General features: G+C 37.1%; 1 protein-coding gene across 7 annotated transcripts in view; it reads left to right on the forward strand.

The window, feature by feature from the left end:
* The first annotated feature begins 1,064 nt into the window (after nucleotides 1-1,064).
* The window catches only part of LOC112850296 (ATP-binding cassette sub-family C member 2-like), an 89,591-nt gene continuing 67,804 nt past the window's right edge, over nucleotides 1,065-22,851 (forward strand). For 5 of the 7 annotated variants that reach the window (XM_025913942.2, XM_086675752.1, XM_086675748.1 and 2 more), the window contains exons 1-5: nucleotides 1,065-1,330; nucleotides 6,634-6,695; nucleotides 13,515-13,662; nucleotides 14,859-15,001; nucleotides 21,428-21,605. In XM_025913942.2, coding sequence (XP_025769727.1) covers nucleotides 1,259-1,330; nucleotides 6,634-6,695; nucleotides 13,515-13,662; nucleotides 14,859-15,001; nucleotides 21,428-21,605 — 603 coding nt within the window. In that variant the 5' untranslated portion in view covers nucleotides 1,065-1,258. Of the gene's footprint in view, nucleotides 1,331-6,633; nucleotides 6,696-12,614; nucleotides 12,757-13,514; nucleotides 13,663-14,858; nucleotides 15,002-21,427; nucleotides 21,606-22,851 lie in introns of those variants that run through there. The other 2 variants (XM_086675750.1, XM_086675753.1) reach the window with 2 other exon arrangements.

Consider the following 22,851-nt stretch of genomic DNA (forward strand, 5'->3'; position numbering starts at 1 on the left):
TTATTCAGAATGTCTAAAATTTCTTCCCCTTGGGGTGCTTGGCTGGCTTAGCCAGTGAAGCAAGACTCTCTATCGCAAGGTGGTGAGATCGAGCCCTACCTGGGGATGGAGCCTACTTTAAAAAATAAAATAAATAAATAAAAATAAATAAAATTGCTCATTCTTCTGTCACTTCAGGGTCTAAGTTAATTGAAACAAAATATTTCCTCAGACCAATGACACATCTCAGGGATCAGCAAATCTTCCTCAAAGTATTGCGTACACCAGACTTCTTCTTTTTTAAAAATGTTTTATTTTTTTATTTTGAACGAGCAAGCACAAGTCGAGGAGGGGCAAAGGGAGAGAGGGAGAGAGAGAGAGAGAGAGAGAGAGAATTCCAAGCAGGATCCTTCCTGTCAGCGCAGAGCTGACCCTAGGCTCAATGTCACCAACCAGGAGATCATGGCCTGAAACCAGCAAGAGAGTGATGCTTAACTGACAGAGCCACCCAGGTGCCCCTACAGCAGTATGTCTTTATACAAGGCTCCCTGTTCCTTAATAGTTATTGAAACTCAAAATGCCATCCTTAACATTATTTTCCCTTTTATATGTCTTGTATCTCGTTTAGCTCTTTGCTAGTTCTAGTTACTGGGGAGTTTTTCATTTATTATGTTGCTTTATACTTAATTTGAAGAAAAAAATTTGGATTCCATATACTCCTATGGTTTTCTAATAGTAAGGGAAGCATTTCATGTGTTTCTAATTTTAAAACCAGTCCAATAAAATTCACTTCATACAATTCTACTGACACCTGTTGTCCTTAACAGTTTCCTGTAGGGGACAACTGCAATATTCTGTTTACAAACAAAATTTGTCCCCTCATCCCAGGGAGAAATGAGCTTTGTGCTCTATCATGAAGAAACACTGATTTTCTAACAGAGCAATCCTGCAGCTCCAAGAGTGGAGACCTACAAAGTGCAAACTCCCCCGGAGGCAGATCTTAGTACCCTACAGAAGGTCCCGCCTCTCCTTCCGCCCCTACCTCCTACTCCGACCCCCCTGCCTGCTCCACCCAGCGCCCGCCTCCCGCCCCCTGCCGGTCGCCCGGGGCGCGCTCGCGGGAAGGGTCGGGTCCGGGCACGGCGACTGCCGACTAGGTCTGGGCTGAGTGCGCGCGTCCTTCCACCTTGTAGGCGCCGGACGGACCGACCCCAGCGGAGAGGGGTGACAGCCTCGGTGCCTCTCTCCGCCTCCCGTCGTCGCCAGGCGCCCGAGGACCATGTTCTCCGGCCCGCGGAGGTGGGGCGCCCGCGGCGACTACGAGCGGGTCCCCGAGGGGCCTGAGGCGCAGGTAATGCTTATTGGTCCTGCGGGGAGAGGCGGGCGGTCTCCCGGCCACTCTCGATGGGGAAAGGGAGTTGGGGAGGGGAGAGCCTCCTGTTAAGACGCTGAAACGCGAAGTGATGGTTTAGAGCCGTGTTTTAGCCGTAATCACACACGAGACACACACACACACACACACACACACACACACACACACACACACACATACACACACACACGCGAGGGCAGTCTTGAGAGCGGCAGTCGAGGAGGCTGCTGGAGGAGAGAAAGGCATCTTTGTTTGAAGGGATGAGTAACTCCCCCGTAGTAAACAGAAACAAGCATTTGAGAAAAGAACGAGTGGACCTGGCATCGCTGAAGGAGTAGAGGTTGGAATTAGAATTCTGCAAGCGGTGGCAGACCCCATTGAAGCCGCAGGAGAGACTCGGGATAAATAATGCTGTGTTAACCGACCGTTTTGGGAGACTGAGGTTGGGGCAACCCAGAAACTGCGGACACTGAACTGTGCCTTACTCTGCCCCCATGATAACACGTGCTTCTTCCACAATAGGAGTCACGTGCTAGGGCAGAAGTACAGGGAAATGAACCCCGTACTTGTGTGTTAGGAGGAATTTCCTTAACAAAAAATTCCACTTGTTTTACTTTTCACCACTATAGGAGACAAGTCTTAGAAATAGCCCCTAACGTAAGTAGTTCTGTAATTCTAAAGAGGAGGAGGAGGAGGAGAAGAAGGAGGAGGGGGGATATTTCAGATCCAGGTAATCTTGTTCTACTCCTGGTTTTTGTTAGTGACTCCAAGTGTCAAATATATATGACGATACTGTTCTGATTACATATGAAATGAAACTATAAACTTCTTTAAAGGTAAAGCAAATTATATGGAAAGTATTCTTTTAAAAGTTTATAAAACATAAATGTTGAATAAATCACTTAAAAATATGAAAGAGCTCCACCAGGACAATACACCTTTTTTATTTGTTAGGCTTAAAGTGGGAAACGGGTTTAACATCACTAATACAACTACAGAGGTGGCAGTAAATCACACACTTGTAGGGAGGGAATTTATAAAACAAATAATTCTCTTATCCCAAATTCCAGTCAGTTCTTCCCATAGGATTCCATCAATGTTTATATCTTTGACTATTATTCAATCTGGATAGCTTTGTGGACCAGGAATCCATTTAGGTAAGATTGAAAATACTAGTTTTAATTGCATTTTCTTTTTGTTATTTCTGTGATGTCAAATTGAAAAAAAAAAAGTTAAAGGTTTCAAAGCATATTGAAAACCTTTTATGATTAATTACATTCCATTAAAACGACTTGATATTTTTGACATAATAGATCTCAGATAAGAATACTACCTACTTATAAACTAAGAACATGGCTTTGTTTTAATATTTATGTATTTATTTTGAGAGAGAGAGAGAGACAGAGAGAGAGAGAGGAGAGGGAGAATCCCAAGCAGGGTCCCTGCTGACAGTGCCAGTGAACAGTGAAATCATGACCTGAGCCAAAAATCGACAGTTGGATGCTTAATTGACTGAGCCACGCACGCACCCCAAGAATATGACTACCTGATAGAGTCTACGGTTGGCATGGTGACCTATGAATAGAATGCTTCTAAATATTTTTCTTGCAGTGATTAGTGGCCATTCATTCATTCCTCCAAAACATGTTTGTTATGAGGTAGTCTCTGGGCTGAAACTGAAAATATAAAGATAAATCAAATATGGTTTTCTGTCTTTCAGAGCAATTAAGTCTAGCAGGAGAGAAGAAACTGTGAGCAAATGATTAGTCAGGAAACAGTGAGGGTAAATTCAGTGAAGACTGAAGCCCTTTAAATCCTTCGTGAAGAATGTGTTGAGATTGCTATGGTAACCCAGAACAACAATATAAGCCTTGAAGGCTGGGATGGGAGGAAAGTAATTATCAAAGTAAATCTTTTTTCTTCCTTCCTTCCTTCCTTCCTTCCTTCCTTCCTTCCTTCTTTCTTTTCTCTTTCTTTCTTCTTTCTTTCTTTCTTTCTTTCTTTCTTTCTTTCTTTCTTTCTTTTCGAAGGCAATAAATCTTAAATAGGATTGAAGTACAAGTGAGAATTAGCCAGAAGTGAAGTAGAAGGATGTGGGCAGGAGGAAGGGTATCTCTAAGCATCAACAAAAGCCTGTAACAGGTAGAGTTGAGAGTGTGGAATTATGGCTGGGAGATAGAGCGAACTAAGTAGATTAGATCCAATCGCTTAAACTTCTTAGCTGGAGGATCTTCAGGTAAGTTTCTTAAACTCTAGGTCTTTGTTTTGTCTTCTGCAAAATGGGGATGACAAAAAATGGTCTCACCACAAAGACATGTTATAGTTAATGAGATAATATACTTTGTACAGAATCTGGCACATAATAATTGATTAAGGAACCAATTCTTTTTGATTTCTGGATGTTTTCCCTTCTCCATGAAGCTGTACTTCCACCTCCGCTTAATTTCCTCCACCAATTCCAGAACTCTCCTCCAGTATCTAAAAGAGAGCTCCTGAAGCTAGGGGTTATGAGATATCGTTAAATGTAGCAGTCACACAAACCATATCTTCATTGGCCACATCTGAAGATTGAACCCAAGGAGATTGAAAGCAACACGCTGCATTAATCCTGGACCCTGACTATGCTGTGGTCTCATGGTCTGAATACTTCCTGTTCTTCTATCATAATCCAGAAATAACAGGACCTCTATTTAGTTGAAATTGCCCTTAAGTCAGAAATGTTAAGGTATGTTTATGGAATTCCTGCTATATGCCCAATGGTAGATAAGTACAGTAGATAAGAAAATGGCTTAGAAAACAAAGGCCTGTACTAGGCTTGGGTAGATGAGGAAAATGGGAAAGATTTGGGGTAAATAGATCTGCAGACCAAAAATACTGTCAGAGTGAGGGTAAGTGAGTTAGAAGGACTAAGAAATGCTTAGGAGAGGATAGGAGGAAATCAGAACACTGAAAGATACTTTAAGAATTGTTCTGTCTTAGTTTTCTAAATTTTTTTTTTCAACGTTTATTTATTTTTGGGACAGAGAGGGACAGAGCATGAATGGGGGAGGGGCAGAGAGAGAGGGAGACACAGAATCGGAAACAGGCTCCAGGCTCCGAGCCATCAGCCCAGAGCCTGACGCGGGGCTCGAACTCATGGACCTCGAGATCGTGACCTGGCTGAAGTCGGATGCTTAGCCGACTGCGCCACCCAGGCGCTCCTGTCTTAGTTTTCTATATAGATGTTGCTTTGTGGCAATATATCAATAATGAACTCAGTGACACCTGTGCTATGAATTCAGTAAGTATTTATTAAAAACTCATTCATACATTCTTGGTGCTTGGTAAGGCTTATTACCTTCACCAGATATTTTACCTGTTTACTGTTTATTTTCTGGGAGGTAAATATGCTTGGAATTCACTGTGATAAGTTCAGTGTAAGATGCCTGGCCCACATCTAAGGAGTCTGTTTAACAGAGGACTCAAAGGACCTCATAGGAGATGCTTTCCCATGGACAGTGGGCCTAGACAGAAAGTTAAATCAAATACTGAGTTCTTGGTCTGCTAAAATAACCCTCTCTAGAAGCTTTGTAAGACATGGGTGCTGAAACCAACCACCTTTTTTTTTTTTTTTTTTTTTAATTAGCTCATGATTCTCTGATCAGTTGGAACATGACCTAGTTTGGGTCAGCTTGACTGATCTCTGCTGAACTGTTTTAAGCACTACTGCCAGCTGGAGGGTTGAATGGTGACTGGGTAGTCTACTCATATGTCTGGCAGTTTCCAAGCCAGGATGACAGACAGATGAGCACCTCAACTCTCTTCTCCGGGGTCTCTCATCCATTAGCAGGCCAGCTTAGGATCAGACACGTGGTGCACTCAGGGTTCTGAGCACACCAAGCCTCTTGGGGCTTAGAATTGGAGCTCTCTTTGTGTCACTCCTGATCAAAATAAGAAGCAACACCAGCTCAGATTCAAGGGGTGGAAAATGGAGTCTACCTCTTGATGGGAAAAGCTGCTAAGAATGTGTAGCCATTTTCAATCTGCCACAGACATACATGTGTCTTGGATGTGAATAAAATCTTTTCATTGGTGGTAAATGATCAAATTGGCAACTCCCTGTGAAAGAAAATGTGCTTCCAGGTTAATTGAAGAATTTTCAGAATGTTTTCCACAATAATATGTGCACTTATTTTCCAAATGATACGTTTGGTAATAGTAGTGATGATGATATCATAGGTCACAGGAGTGAGTGGTTGTTTTGGGCCACAGTGTGATGATGACTGTTTACATTTGTCATTGCATTTACTTTTGCAACAGTAATATCAAGGTAGATAGCAATTGAGTAAATTATATATATCTTCAATGATTTATCGTATGTCATTTGCTACAACTCAGCAGATTTGGAATAAATAATGTTCTCACCTCTATACTCAGGACATTTTGCTGTACAGGATAGAATTTTGGCACTCACTCCTTCTAGGATAAGAATTTTTTAAAAACATGGTAAACACTTTATGTATGAAATCAGAACTGGATTAGAGAGGATGTATGATAAAATTGTTAAATATGGGACAGTTTCTAATAATGAGCTTGACTGTGGTGATCAGTTTTACTTTTTAAAATATAGACATTGATGCTGACTCTAAAAATATAAAATGATTACTTTTGAGGCCTTCTTTGTTAAAACTTTCTTTTGGTTGAACTCACCAGATCAACAGGAAGGAATTTATGGAAATGTTATAACTTCCCAAAATAATATGTAATGGTGATAAATAGATAATTGTTTATGTATTTATACATTTATACAAAAATATGTAATTAAACACACAGAAGTAAACCAAATGACTATTAGTCTCTTATTTTTCTATTTTCCAGAAAAAGACAAAGCTATCTTTAATTTAGTGGATAAAATATTTTAAATTTAGCTTATATATATATACATATATATATATATATCTTCACATATATACACAGTCATAGAAATTTGAGGATATATATATACACACACAGAGAGAGAATGAGAAGTAGAAATATCAGAAATGATTTTCCTTTCCTACATGTTTTTTTGCTGTGAAAACGAGTCATAATGATAATTTTGGGAGAAATCTTAAAATGCTTGTAGTCTATCCACCATTCTAATATCTTAATTTTATTCCTTAAGGATTATGATATGAACATAGCTGCGATTGTTAGTAAATGAAATTATTTCATGTGTACTTTTCCACCTGCTGACAAAGATATTTCAAATATAAAGTAAAGGCATATTCTTCACAGACTACTTGTTGTATTTTTCTTTCTAGAAATGCAATCCAGAGAAAAGTGCTTCATTCTTCAGTCGGATGACATATTCCTGGTTTAGCAGGTAGGAATTTTACTAATTTGTATGTAACATACTACCCTAAGGAAGATTCCAAGGGAAACGACACCTAAATGTTATTCCTCTAAGCATGAATATATATTTTTTAATGTTTATTTATTTCTGAGAGAGAGAGAGAGAGAGAGCGAGCAGGGGAGGAGCAGAGAAAGAGGGAGACACAGAATCTGAAGCAGGCTCCAGGCTCTGAGCTGTCAGCACAGAGCCCTATGCAGGGCTCAAACTCAAAAACTGCAAGATCATGACCTGTGCTGAAGTCGGACACTCAACTAATTGAGCCACCTAGATGTTCCAGCATGAATATTTTTATAGAATGACTTTGTGAAGATTTTTTCTCATAGAAAACATTTTATTATAGGGGCGTCTGGGTGGCTCAGTCGGTTGAGCGTCCGACTTCGGCTCAGGTCAGGATCTCGCAGTTTGTGAGTTTGAACCCCGTGTCGGGCTCTGTGCTGACAGCTCAGAGCCTGGAGCCTGCTTCCGATTCTGTGTCTCCCTCTCTCTCTGCTCCTCCCCCGTTCATGCTCTGTCTCTCTCTGTCTCAAAAATAAAGAAACGTTAAAAAAATTAAAAAAAAAAAGAAAACATTTTATTATAGAGAAACCACAGATAGTATCATAGAAAGTGGTTCACAGAGAAGATTGCTAATAGTCCTGCAATATGGCTGTCCCTTTATAGGATTTGTATCATATTAGCACTGTGGAGGGGCAGAGAGTTGGATTTTTTTTTTATTACCCAGTATATATGTGTATATAATTTCACTTAATTCTCCCCCAAGTCTTATGAGATAGGCATTTACAGATGAGAAAATTGAAAATTGAAACTTAAGGAGGGGAAGTAACTTGTCCATTGATACCCAGGAAGAAGCACACCAACTTGGTGTTAGAAGTCAGATTCTTTGAGTCCATGTTTCATGCTTTTTTTTTTTCATTTTGTTATTCTACTCTTTACTAGGAATACTCCCACAAATATTTGAGGTCTATCTATCTATATCACAAGCTCAATTTGAGCTTTTATATATGTATATATATCATATATATGTTATAAAATATTATATGTATTATATATTATAGACATTATATATATACATTATATATTATAAAATATAACTATTATATAGTTATATATAACTACTATATATATTACTAATTACTTAATTACTATTACTAATTACTAAAACACATACACAGTCATTTTTTTTTTTTTTTAATTTTTTTTTTTTTCAACGTTTATTTATTTTTGGGACAGAGAGAGACAGAGCATGAACGGGGGAGGGGCAGAGAGAGAGGGAGACACAGAACCGGAAACAGGCTCCAGGCTCTGAGCCATCAGCCCAGAGCCCGACGCCGGGCTCGAACTCACGGACCGCGAGATCGTGACCTGGCTGAAGTCGGACGCTTAACCGACTGCGCCACCCAGGCGCCCCCACAGTCATTTTTATAAGACATACAATGTGATTTATCTCACAGAGTAATTCATCTAGAATTCAAACAAGAGCAGAGCTGACTTTTTCTAATTTTACAAATTCAGAAGCTTTCTTTAGAAATGTATTTTTCCCCCATAACAGAAAAGTCATGATCATAGGAAACTAAATTTATTATCTTAACTTTATGCCCCTTGTTCTATAGTTAATAGAAACAAAATTTCCCAATTTGATGTACAAATATGCTGTCATGATTCTCATAGATGAATCCTTAAAGAAACAGAAAAGGTTGATTGTGTGCCAGATACCCTGCATTATGCTAACCTTTAAAAATGCAGAGAAAAGTGACCTAGTTCCTATCATCTAGGAATTTGTAGTAGATTTAGAAAGATTAAAAGGTGCTCTTTCAATTACCCAAAAAGGCAAAAGGCAATATAAGCATTATAAAGAAACACAAATTTCAGGAGCGCCATGTAAGCACATTTGCACAGTTAGGGAATGTTTTGCAAGTAATTCATGCTTTTAACTCAACATTTGACAATGTGTAAGATGAAGCCAAGTGGCATTCCAAATTGAGCAAATACTGTATGCAAACCAGAGGCAAGAGTGAACTGACCCCTCCCCCATTGCAGCCAGTTGATGTGGCAAGAGATCAAACTGAAAGAACATATCATAAAGAGTTTTCTAGGTCATTCCAAAGATAATGAGAAGCCACTGAAGAATTTTAAATAGAGAGTAATGTATTCGTGTTTGCGCGTCAGAAAATCACCTTTGCAGTTGTGTGGATATGGTATGTACCAGATGAAAATGGAGATAGAGGGAATGGTTAGAAGGTTCTTCAATTATCCTGGTAGATTTATGGCTAAAGTTTGAACTATCGTAATGATAAAGAGGATGAAGAGGAAGGGACAGATTCAAAAGCTAATTAGTAATGTTGATTAGATAAGGAAATTGAAGAACTGGGAAGAATGTTAATCATTTTTTGGCTCAGATAACTGTCAGATTCAGGTGTGACAAAAAACTTTATGTTCAGTGTAGAGAAGCGTCAATTTAAGATGTCTAACTCATTCCCATAAAAAGTATTAAATAGGTGTTTGGATATATAGGCTTTTGATCTATGAATACGGATTTGGGAGTCATTGACTATATGTCAGTAGTGGAAGCCATGAGCATGAATAAGATCATCCAGAAAGAGAGCTTATTGAACGGGATGAACAAATGGAACATTGAGATTCCTCAGTATTTAAATGGTAAAAGGAGTGGTAATCCAACAAGAAAGCTAAGGAAAGACATTCAGAGTGTAAGAGACAAACAAAAGAAAGAGTGTGTTTGAAAGCTAAGGAAACTGTCAAAAAAGGAGGACGATAAGGTGGTCAGTAGTGCCTAATGCTGAAGAGGGGTAAATTAAAAAAAAAAAAGAATTGAGTATTCTTTATTGAATTTATCATTGTAAAGTTCATTGGTGATTTTTATGAAAGCAGTGTAAATAGAGAACTGGTATACTTGGTGAGCAAATAATTGGGCAGAAGCATATAATTGGGTTGGGTTATAAGAATTCCAAGTTAACACAAATCTATGAATCACTTAAGGAGGATGGCAAAAATTTTACACCAACATACTACGTTAAATTATACATATATACTATAAAAAAAGAAAGGTTAAATAAGAATTATGTAAACGTGGGCTATTTATACTTAATGATTTTTTGTTCATGTTTATTTTCCAAACCTGAGTTATATTTCATTCGTGTCTTGAGAGAAAGAGTGAGGTCTATTCTGGCTTTAAAAGTTTCAGACTGTCAGTTTTAAGTCACAGAAAATATCACAGAATTTAAATAATGCAAATAAAATTAATTTTAAGTAACTGTACTTTTAAAACTTAATTATCAAACTATAAAAACTATATGTATTTGTTTTAAATATTATGAATACCATTTTATGAAGCCTAAAATATGAGCTGAAATTAAACTTAATATGTAGGATAAGGCACAACAAACTTTAAAGTATGGCACCTCAATATCTGTCACTATCTTAGATCAATCAAACCAATAAGATGTAATTGTTGAATATAACATTTATTTTCTGTTCAAATTTAACATCTTAGACCTAGATAGGAAATATTTTTATAGCATGCTCCTATCTGGAACTGTCATTGGCATGAATCTAATTTGATTTCTTATCTGGTAATTAAACAGTAGCAGCTGAAACATAGCTATTGTTTAAGAGAATGCCTTTTTGAAGACAGTGGCTAATTGTGTTCTCAGATCTGTTCTTTGAGTTACAGAATAAAATCAGGGCAAGCTCCCATAATTATATGAATAATTCAATTAAAATGTGCTCAGATGATACAAATAATTAGGGAATTATATGCTTATGAGCCTTAATTCCTAAGGCAGAATTTGTAGAGTGGTTTTGATGATCAAATAATTATGAAGACTTTATTAGCAAATATAATCTGTCATCAGTGTATAATAATCATTGTCATAGAATAATCCCCTTGACATACACGGAAAACTCTAGTTAAAGTTTTTACCGGTCACAATTGAATCACTATTTTAACCAGGGATACACTATTCAGTCTGCCCTACCTTTTCCTCACATATTAATAAAACTTGTACACTGCCTGACTTTGTCCTATCCTACAACTGTTGGACAGACTGACTTTTTGCCTTCTCCTGTGACACAATCACCGCTTTCCAGAAATATTTAAAAAGGTGATTAACAGTAGTGAACTTGATAATTCGATTGTATATCTATACTTTCCACGCTTTCTGGTATTACACATCTACAAAATTTACCTTTCATCTCATCTTCCTGGCCTACTGCTACTGGTTTGCTGCTCTTAACATCAGTTGGATGAGATGTGTACTCACACTTGTTAATGTCAGATATACTCAGAATTCTAAGGTAACAATATTGAAAACAGAGTGGAAATATTACACTTAACGGCATTGTCTGCCTATGGTCACGTTAGCACCAGTTTATGTCACATTTAAAAAACTCTGACCAGGCTCTGGAGTTCCTGGTGTTTAACCGCCTGTAAACACGGGAAATTAATACTGCTCTGCCTGCTTCAGAGAGTTGTGAGTATCAAATTCATTGAACTGAATGACCTTTGAAAAGCACTATCAGTGTAAAACATACAAGATGCATGCAGGAACCTTATTACCACTTAGGAATCAAGTCCTTAAGTTTATGGGACCCAGTCCAGGCTACATTCCACTATCGGGAGGGTCAGCTGTTGGTCCTTGTTGCCTCCCTAAGAGCTGCCTCATCATTGGATTTAAAGAAGCACTGCTTCCTCTTTTCCTGGATGCTTATGTGTGGTAGAATGATAAGCCAGGGTGATGATCATATTTAAATGTACAGAAGAGAGCAAAAGAGAAGGAAGAAGCACACACCTGGGAAAAGGGAAGTCACGGTGGTTAAACAACTGAGCCATGTGCATCACAATCAATTCAGTGTAAGTGTCACTTTTAGATGCTGCATTATTTGGAGACTCAGCATGAAAGCCAGGGGTCACTTATCCCTGTGCTCCAAAACCGCTGAGTTTTGCATGGTTCTAACTCAAAATGCTGAGGCAGTAAATGTTATTAAAATGCTTTTGTGAAAATCAATGCAATCTTATTTTGAAAATGAATATTTATTTTGTGGAATGGAAGAGAAAGGCTTAATATGACTTAAAAGTAGTTTATTGCTTAATATGGTTTTGAAACTGCAGTGCAGGAAAATGTCCAGCATATTTGAGCCAACAGAAACGTGATTACAGAAGGTCCTTTCTTATTACATTTAAACCTTTTTGTTAAATATGAACTGTAATATGATATTATATAGTGTAATAAAAGTAAAAATGAATCCTGTGGAGACTCTGGTTACCACAGAGTTTAAATCCATCTCAGGGTCAATCAATAATAGAGATTGTTCAGTAATAATGACAATGAAGCAGTCCCAATTTGGGATAGTGTAACACCATGTTATGGTTTCTTGGACTAATAAGGTACTTTATAATGGAAAGAACAGAAACTATTGAGTCAGAAGGCCTGAGTTTAAATGTGGGTTTAATTTCTTACTGAACAAGTCATGTCACCAAGCTCATAAACTGAGTATATCTGAACCTAGGAACATGTTTTGCCTCAAGCAACACAATAGCCAGATAATTATAGCTTAAACAAATAGGTATTTATTTTTTTTATGTTACTGAGAAGAACGCTGGGAATAAGCTGATGAACTACCTCAGAAATGTTACAAGGGCCCAGAGTTTTTCTTTCTACTTCCCATCCTTATTATTTGGCTTTTCACCCATGGTGAAGAAGATGGCTTCTCTATATCAGAGCATTATGCCTTCAGTGCAGGCAGGAAGGAAGAAGGGGAAGGGAAAAGGAGGCAAGACATTTTCTCCTCTCGAAGCGTGAGCCTTCTTTTGGAAAAGAAAGTTCTCCTCAGCAGACTGAGTTGTATTGTTAATGCCAAGCAAAATGTTGTCAGATTACCGGGACTGCTTTAGACTGATCATAATTATGACTCTGGCTGAGATAAGGACTTATCCTGAGTTCAAGAGATTTTCACCTGAATAAGTATCAAGATTCCTGGTAGTAGGAAGTTGATGGGGCAGAAGGATGGCTGTGAGGTAAGTATAATTTATTGTCTGCCACAACATCTGTGGTGTAACTAGATCATGCATCCTAGTTTGCCTGGGACAGTTCTAATTTAGACCTGTTGTTCTTGCATAATTTATTCACAGTCTCCCTTGGGGCAAGTTCATTGAATGGGGGAGAGTGGAAGTGCTGAGACTAGCAGTCATTTGTCACACTTCTTAAGGCATGGGCTCAGAAATGACACTGTCACTTTGGCTCATAGTCTATTGGTCAAAATAGGTCATATGGCCAAGGCTGATGTTTATGGGGCACAAACAGGTACTCCACATCTAGTTGGACAGTTTGTAAAGTCAAATGGCAAAGGGTATATATATAATGTCCCGGTGGAATAGGAGAAGTTGCAGATGCAGAGGTTGGATCCATTTCTCCTCTTATTCAAGACTAAAAAGCAGTTAGTTTGGGGTTTTGGAGTGAATACACCTTACTGTGAATGTTAACTATTTAAATTTCAGTAAGGTAGGTAAGTAGTAGGTAACTCCAATATGAAATGAGTAAATTTAGTGTTTCACTAAATAAATGGATGTCCCAATAATTCTAAAAGCTACAAATGATTATTACACATTGTTCAACTGCAGGATAAGTTGTATGACTTTCCAAAATACAGTCTAATCATTCCATCCTGATTAAAAAAATAATTTATAAATCAAAGAATAAAATAAATGCATGAAAAATTATTTTTAAGTTGATTATTAGTTTTGCTGAATTGTTTACCTTACTCTTTCATTTTTAGAATAATTCTTTTAGGATATAAGAAACCTTTGGAAAGAGAAGATCTTTTTGAACTAAATGAAAGTGATTCTTCCTATATTGTGTGTCCCATCTTTGAAAAACAATGGAGGAAGGAAGTTTTAAGGAATCAAGAGAGGCAAGAAATAAAGGTAATTAATTCTTTTTTTTAATGTTTTTGTTTATTTTTGAGACAGAGAGAGACAGAGCATGAGTAGGTTAGGGACAGAGAGAGAGGGAGACACAGAATTGGAAGCAGGCTCCAGGCTCTGAGCTGTCAGCACAGAGCCTGACGTGGGGCTCGAACTCATGGACTGTGAGATCATGACCTGAGCTGAAGTTGGACGCTCAACCGACTGAGCCACCAGGCGCCCCAAGGTAATTAATTCTTAAATCTTAAGTACCTAATTACTACCTAAAACTAGAAAAAGCTTCTTCCAAATGTGAGATATTCTTATTAATTTAGAAAGTTCCTAAAATATGTGAAATGACAAGCCATTTTCATAAGTACAATTGATTTTTATTGCAACTAATTTATGTCATAAAATTATTCAGCATCTCCTCCCTTTAATATCAAGAACAATGTGTTGATATGTTATCTTTGGCTTTTCACCAGTATCTTTTGCTCAACTATCATGGCAAAGATGGTTTCTATATCTCATGGCCTCATATCTATTGGTCCAAGTAAGTAATATGGCAACCATGGCCAAAGTTTATGGTGCAGGGTCAGGTACTCCATATCTTGTATCACATATGCACACATATCTCCTCTTTAGAATTCCCAAAAAGAAAATATAATTTGAAGATAAAACTCTATTTATATTAATTATTTTAATGAAAGTTTCAACATTCACAAAAGTAATAAAATACAACTATTTCTCTTGTACATTTATACCCCATGATATAAGTAATATCAGGCGTTCTGGAGACATACTTTACCAATGATACAGGTCATATTTTCAAGTTTAACTGAATTTATCCCTTTCTTATTACTTTATTATTTTTGTTTTATTTATTTATTTATTTATTTATTTATATTTTTTGAGAGGGAGAGAAAGAGAGAGAGCATGAGTGGGGGTGCAGGGGCAGAAGGAGAGGGAAAGAGAATCTTAAGCAGGCTCCATGTGGAGCCCCATGCAGTGTTCAATCTCATGACTGTGAAACCACGACTTGAGTTGAAATCAGTAGTCGAACACTTACTGGGTGACTGAGCCACCCAGGTGCCCCTATTTTATTATCTTTGGGTTACATTACTAATTTTATGGTTGGTTTATATATATATTTCATTTTTACTTGTATTTGCTCTGTCCAATTTTCTCATGGTTTCTTATTTTCTTTCATTATGTAGGCATCCTTTCATAAAGAGGCACGTGCCAGGAAACCATCTCTGCTCTATGCATTGTGGAACACCTTTAAGTTTGTCCTGATTCAAGTTGCTTTATTCAAAGTGTTTGCTGATATTTTGTCCTTCACTAGCCCACTCATAATGAAGTAAGTTGTAGTCTTTTCTTTTTTTTTTTTTTTTACTCTCTCTACAGTTAAATGATAAGCAAATGATAAGCAAGTGTTTCACTCTAAGAGTTGTACTAAAAAAGAGTAGGAAAAGACCTTATTGCAAATTTTACTTAGGATATGGACATTCTGTTAGCTTTGCCATTCACACAAATGTGAATGATGATAATATAGTCAATATTTACTGAAGCCAACTGTGTACTACACACTGTTCTAAATTCTTTATATTAATTATCTTATTCAATCTTTACAACCATCCTATGAGATAGGAAGTATTATTACAATCATTATCATGATGCAGAAACAGAGAGGTTTAAGTAATTTGCCTAACTTCACAGAGCTAGAAAATGCCAGAGTTATGACTAAAATCTAGGAACTCTGTTTTAGATGTATATTCAGAAAATGAAATGATATATATGAAGGAAAAACAAATTTTTTTATTGACCTATAATAATATTTTTGTATTGAATACATTTCCAGGTTGTTGGAGTTTTTAAGAGCTATTCAATTCATGAAAACAGAATTAATCCTTAGTTACTTGACTCTTAGATAATGTCCAGGCTTGTATTTTGTCCGGTATTTATTGAGTACTTACTACACGCTACTGTGCTTGATTGACCCTAGGGGTAGACAAAAGTCAAAAAGTCCCTGCTCTGATGACACTCAGAGGGGTGAGACAAATAGTAAACAAATGAATAAATATAAGTGATATTAAGAAATAATCAGTGTTAAGGACAAAGTATTCAACAAGGAGAGGTAGGAAATGCCTCTCTAGGGAGATCGAAGTGCTATGTTAATTTAAAGAAGTTAGGGAAGATACTAGTGATAAGGTGACATTTGAACAAAGTCCTGAAGGAAGTTAGAGAGGAAGCCAAGACCATATCTATTGCAAATAGGAAGAACAAGAAGGGCAAGAGCCTTGAGGCAGGTGCATGCTTGGTGTCTTTGAGGACTCATGGGAGATAAGTGAGGCTAGAACAAAGAATTGGAGAAGAAATCAGAAGTAAGAAAGGTCTGGGAATGAACAAGATTTTAAAGGAACTTATGGAATATGATGGGGGAAATAGGCTTTTATTCTGTGTTAAGAGGGAAAACGTTGGAAATTTTGAGCAGGAATTGATATGATTAGACCTAAGTTTTATAGGGATCACTCTGCTGCTATGCAGAAAATAATATAAAAAGGAGGAAAAGTAAAAGTATCACCAGTTGAAATACTGAGATAATCCAGGCAAAAGTCAGTAGTGGCTTCAGCTAGGTTGTAGCAACGAAGGTGATAAGAAGTAGTTAGATTCTGGCTCTATTTTAAAGGTGGAGTCAACATCATATACTGATGGATTGAATGTAAGTTGAGAGAGGGGAGGAATCAAGGATGCCTTCAGAGTTTTTGGTTGAAGTCACAAGGTAAATGAGACACCATTTACTGAGATATAGAAGGCTCAGGAAAGAGTAGAGTAGGGTGTGGGGTTTCCTTTTGGACTTGCTAAATTTGAAATACATATTAGCCATTTTGCAGGAAAGAATGAACTGACTGACTGCTGTCCTTTGGAAAGCCTGACTGCTATTCTTTGGAAGGTCTGCTTAGAGGGGTGACTTTTGGTAGGCAACTGGAACTTGCATTTCAGGAGGGTTCCTGCTACCATAACTGTTAACAGTGGCTCAGTACGTCCAAACTGCTTAACAATCAATACGATTCATGCTGAATACCTGCTTTCCTTCTGGGAGTCTGGAATTTTGGCATATGTTAGGAAAAGGGTGCCCTGGATACTGACTCTCTAATGAGCTTATCTGGTAGACAACATTTTACATATGCGGCCACAACTAGTTGCCAGGATAATTAAGTGTGTTTTGTGTGACCCTACTGAGAGAAGACTTTTGGAAGCTTATATCTGTTTTCTCCTGGACTTTACTACATGTACCTTTTCTCTTTGCTGATTTTTTGTGTATAGTTTCACCATAATAAATCATAATCATTAGTATAACTAGATGCTGACTGCTATATGTCCTTCTAATGGATCATTTAACTAGGGAGTGGCGTTGGGGATCCCTGACAGCCGTCTAGCCAATCCAAAAAGATTGAGTAAGCTTAAGTCTGGAGTTAAGAAAGATATTAGCTGAGATAATAAAATTGGGAACTGTTCCAACAAATTAGATTGGGTATGTCAAATCATTTTTTCTGGATGAGACCACCTTACCATGGATAAGGAGAAGTAAACATCTCTGTAGATAATCAGCTATTCCAGTGTGTGGAATTAATGAAGATAGGGAAATTCACAAAAGGACAGTGAGAAGGAGTGCATAGTGCAAAGAGAGGAGAACCCAGAGAGAATGGTGTTGGAGAATCTAGGGCAAGAAGATATCTCTTTGCCATCAGAAAACTGGTCCTGTCATTTTTCACCCCAAAGTCTGGTTCCCTTGCCTATGGAAATATAATCCAAATGTCTGCTGGATTAAAATCCCCCGCAGACAAGGTAACATACCTTTCCTTCCCCTCTACCTCTGCTGCTCACCCTTATATATCCCGGCTATTTTAAGGAGTTGCCATAGAGTTACCTCATCTTTGGCCAGAAATCTATCAGAAATGTATATTAAACAGCATCTTCCTCTCCTGCCCTGTTCTGGTGATCTATTGCCATAGTATTAAGCATGTCAAAATTTATTGGCATAAAACAACGATGATTATGTTCACAAGTATCTGTGAGGCAAACACAGTAATCACTGCGCTACAGAAACAAGGCATAATCTCGTGTATTAAAAACAAGGCATAATCTTGTGTATTCAGAGAGGGATGGATTTTCTTTGATCCACCATGATGGTGGCTTTAGCTGAGTAGCTTGAATGGCTGGAGAGACCTGTAGCAGCTCAAATAGAGACAAATTTTGTGGGCCTTGGCTCTGGCTGTTAGCTGGGTTACTTTGGTTCTTTTTTATGGGTACTAGTGCTGGAATGTCCAGGATGGCTTCTTAACTTACATACTGATGCCTGGGCTATGATGGGTGGAAATGGCCTGATATCAATCTTTGTCTGTCTGTCTGTCTGTCTCTATCTCTCCATTGCCTCTCCAAATGGTTAGGTTGAACACAGGAGTCTCTGGTAAGTTGAACTTCTCACGTGGCAGCTGGATTTTTTCAGAGTGAACATGCCAAGAGGCTCAGACAAGTCTTGTTAGGACTTAGGCTTAGAAGAGCCAGAGTGTCACTTCTGCCACATTAGTTTGGTCACACAAGCCCCTAAACTAGCCCAGAGCCAAGGGGAGGAGAATTAGAATACTTAGGTTTAACTTCTCAGTGAAAGGTGTAGTAAGACATTCCCAGCCATTTTTAGGCATGCTCTGATTCCTATTTTCCAATGACTACTGCTCAAAAACTCATTCTAGAATCTCACTGTGGTTACTGTTTTCTAAAATAGCTATAGGTGATGGCAATTCAGGGTCTCTATCTTCTCCAAATATTTGCAGTCTATAATAGGGTGTTAAAGAATTGCTAACTCCTTGCCTAAGGGTTACACAATGGTGCCCATAATTTTATGACATACTTTTGTAACATTCTAGCTTGACCATACCTGCAAAACAGTAGTGTCAATATTGTATTGAAATGAGTTGATGTGTATTTCTTCCTGCCTAGACTTCCAGCTCCTCCTGGTAAAGGATCATGTGTTACTCAATGTCTGTGTCCTTAGCACCTAGCACAGAGCCTGGCACATAGGACTCAAATACATTTCCTCAATAGAATACTAAATAAATGGGCTTATCCAAAGTTATACTTTTCAAGAATCAAGAGAATCAAGAGATTCTCATTCTAAAGTAGATGAATAGCCTTAATATTTCCACATTGAAGAATAAATGATCAGAAAAAAATTTATGAGTTTAACTATATGTTAACTAACTAGAATGTAAATAAAAAGTTGAAACATAAAAAAAGAAAGAATTTTATGAGTTTGTATGATCATAATCCGAACCTGGGGGAGTTATTTTTTTTTTTAGCTAATTTTGAGATGTCTATTTTTTCTTTTGATAAGGAAAAGTACTAGACAGGACTGTTTGTAAGGATGAAAATATATTGTCCTGTTATCATGACTCATATATGTAATAATCAAACATCTAAAAATAACACTTTCATTAATTTACTGTTAGAAGAAACATGTTTCTTGCTGATTGTTGTGCTTACTATTTTCCCCCTTTCTATGAATTTTATTATGATATTAGTCAAACAAAAAAATGAGTATTCACATCTGATATGATGAATATGGTTTTATGGTCTTCACCATGTATTGATCACAGATTATTTTTAGTACTTCCTGATTTATATGTGTAGACCCACTATGATACTTATTATAGTCATTTAGTTGTTTGATTTTATGAGAAAGGAAAAAGTCTGATAGGTAGATACATCCACAATAAGAATAGTGCACTTCTTTCAGGAAATTTAATTTCCAGACCAAGAAAACATTCAGTAAGTTGCTCTTGTAAAAATAATTTGGTGTCCCAGTGGATAGCATCTGATACAGATCCACTGATAAGTACCAAACCTCCTATTATTTTATCTAGGTGGGGTATGGAATAATTTAATAGTGTCATTGAGAATATACAATGCTCCAAATAATTTTCAATGACTGGAGGTTTTAATAGTAATTTTAGAAACACTGGTTGGTATATATTTGATTCCAAAGTACAATTTTAATAAAGTTAATATTTTGAAGTACTTGGTTTATAAAGCAATTTGGTTTATAAAGCAACACAGATTGCTTTTAATTTTTCACCCATATGCTGTCCAAGGTGCGAATAAAATAGATCCAAGCTTAGACATTAATTTTTTATTTTTTAAAAATGTAAACTTTAAAAATGTAAACTCACATGAAGAATGAATTTTTATTTTTTATTTTTTATTTTTTTAAGTTTATTTTTATTTATTTATTTATTTTTTTAATTTTTTTTTCAACGTTTATTTATTTTGGGGACAGAGAGAGACAGAGCATGAACGGGGGAGGGGCAGAGAGAGAGGGAGACACAGAATCGGAAACAGGCTCCAGGCTCTGAGTCATCAGCCCGAGCCCGACGCGGGGCTCCAACTCACGGACCGCGAGATCGTGACCTGGCTGAAGTCGGACGCTTAACCGACTGCGCCACCCAGGCACCCCTTTAAGTTTATTTTTGAGAGAGAGAGAGAGGGAGAAAGCGAGCAAGCACGGGGGAGGGAGACACAGAATCGGAAGCAGGGTCCAGGCTCTGAACTGTCAGCATAGAGCCTGACATGGGGCTCAAACCTATGAGCTGTGAGATCATGACCTGAGCAGAAGTCAGACGCTTAACCGACTGAGTCACCCAGGCGCCCCTAAACAATGAATTTTTAAATTCAGTGTTCTTAAAATAATTTAGGTATAGTCTTACCTAATTACATGTGGCTTCCTGTGAGTATAACCTTAAGTACATTCAAAATGGCTATTCACAATGACAAAGCACATTTCTGTATCTCCAGAACTCAGAGTAAAAAAAGGTATATTTCTAAAACATCTTCTAATATTATACTTTTTACCTATAAAATAACAGGAAATACTTAAGTCAAGAACTGAGCCTGCAAAATAAATGACGTATTAATCTGTAGTATAGAAAGAATATATCCAAGTTGTTCCACCATTATGTAGAGTATATGTAGTCTTTTAAAAATATTATTATTACTAGTCACATAGAGGCAGTTGAAAAAAGGTTAAGAGTACCACTATAATGTTATTAACAATGACATCAGGCATTCTGAGTTTTAACCAGTGTATAGTTGAAGGACAATAAACAACCAAGATCGTTATGATTAGAACCGTCCCCATTGTCTAGCATTGTCCCCAGCATTGACCTGATATCATGGCCCTGCCTTCACCAAACTTAAGAGAAAATAAGGGAAGATAGAATAGAGGGGAATTGGATAGGATAAACGTAATAATAAGAGGTGAGATATAATTCAGACCTTTGAAAAAAACCTATGTGCCATTTTAAGAGATTCACTACTTAAATTTTAACTGTCATGTTTCCCTATATTTAACAAAATGCATGATTATGATAAAAAAGTAGCTTTAAGTTTCTGTATCTTAACTTTTATGATGAAGTTAGACCAGAACAGTTAGTTGATGAGATTACCATATGAAAACTAGAAAATAACCTTGCACTCAAAAGCATCTGAAAGTAACTGTTGATTCTATTAATTTTATTATATAATACTTGAATTAAAAATAAATGGGGGCACTTGTTGTGCTGAGCATTGGATGTTATATTTAAGTAATGAATCACTAAATTCTACAAGTAAGAATAAGTGTGTGTGTGTGTGTGTATTTGACAGTTTGAAAACACTTAACTCTAATTAGCATTTAACTATTAGATGTTTAACATTTCTTCCCCTTTCTCAATTTTTGTATGACATTCAGGCAAATGATTATTTTCTGTGAACATCGCCAAGATTTTGGATGGAGAGGCTATGGTTATGCTTTGGCACTTTTTGTTGTAGTCTTTTTGCAAACCTTGATCCTTCAGCAATATCAACGTTTTAACATGCTCACTTCAGCAAAAATTAAGACAGCTGTAATTGGACTCATCTACAAAAAGGTAAAAAGTTAAGGAATTCTCAATTTCTAAATGGATTCTTTCATTGTATGCTTTGAAATAGCATATAGTATATTAAAAATTCTTAGAGTGCCCGTTGAATATACATTTATTTTGCTTTAAAAAACTTTGACTCATCAATACTGGTTGTATTAATTTCTCTCTATGGTTCTCTATAGTCCTTACAGTCCCTGAAACTTCTAGTGAGCCCTAATCCAGGAAACTAGATGATGGTTTCTGTCCACTGTTGTGTCACTGAACTCCTCCTCACAAAGTGAATAGCCTTGAGTATTTTCATGTTTGTCTGTGTTTATGTACGAACATTTCTTCCTTTCATGATCCTTTTCTTTCTGCATGCTACTTTTTTCTTCCTGTGCTCACCCTGCTTTCTCATGCAACAAAGCCATCTTTCTCCATGCAGTCATTATCTGCTACTCTTTCATTCTGTGCCTTGCCTCTGCACTGCACCCCCAGAAACGAAACCTGGCTGATACTTATACTTGTCCTAACCCTGAAGTTTAATTTGTTCTTTCTTGAAAATACAGTTTTAAATACCACCTCATTACCATCCAGAGCCTTTTATTTACATCATAATTAAACTGTTAAAGAGCTTATTTACATCATAATTAAACTATTAAAGAATTTCTTCCTTCCAGTAGTTATCACTTGAATTATTCAATTAAGTGTATTTTGCATTCTTACTCACTACTCTTTTGTAAATTGTGGGCTCTTTAAGATTTGGAATAGAAACCTATTTACCTGTTGTACTTTTATCATCTGGGAGAGTGACTTTTATACATTTTTATAAAAAGCTGGATGTCTGAGTAAATAAACAAGCCACTCCTTCAAGAAATTAGGGGGAATTATTAGCATATATAATTGATGTGTGGAACTAAATGCAGGTTTTATAAGAGGTCAAAAGAACAGGAAATCTACAATGATTGTGTGCGGTTAAGGAAGGTTTCACATAGAAAGGAAGCCTTGAAGTGGTCTTTGGGAAAAGTGTAGAATTTGTATGAGTGGAAGGAAGTATTACAATTTGGACTGAGCTGGGCATTAAGCATTACAGGCCATTTCGCCATATTGGGCCAAAATGGGAGTATGGAATGGTTTTAGCCCAAGTGCTGGGTCATACTGCCACAGTCATAATTCTAGAGGCTATAAATTCTGAGAAATCCTAATAGGGAGGAAAGATGTCAACAAATCGAGGAATCAGTTTAAATGTTAACACTTGTCTTTGATATACAGT

Source organism: Puma concolor, chromosome C2 (assembly GCF_028749965.1).
Source record: "Puma concolor isolate L17-30 chromosome C2, mPumCon1.1.hap2, whole genome shotgun sequence".
NCBI lineage: Eukaryota > Metazoa > Chordata > Mammalia > Carnivora > Felidae > Puma > Puma concolor.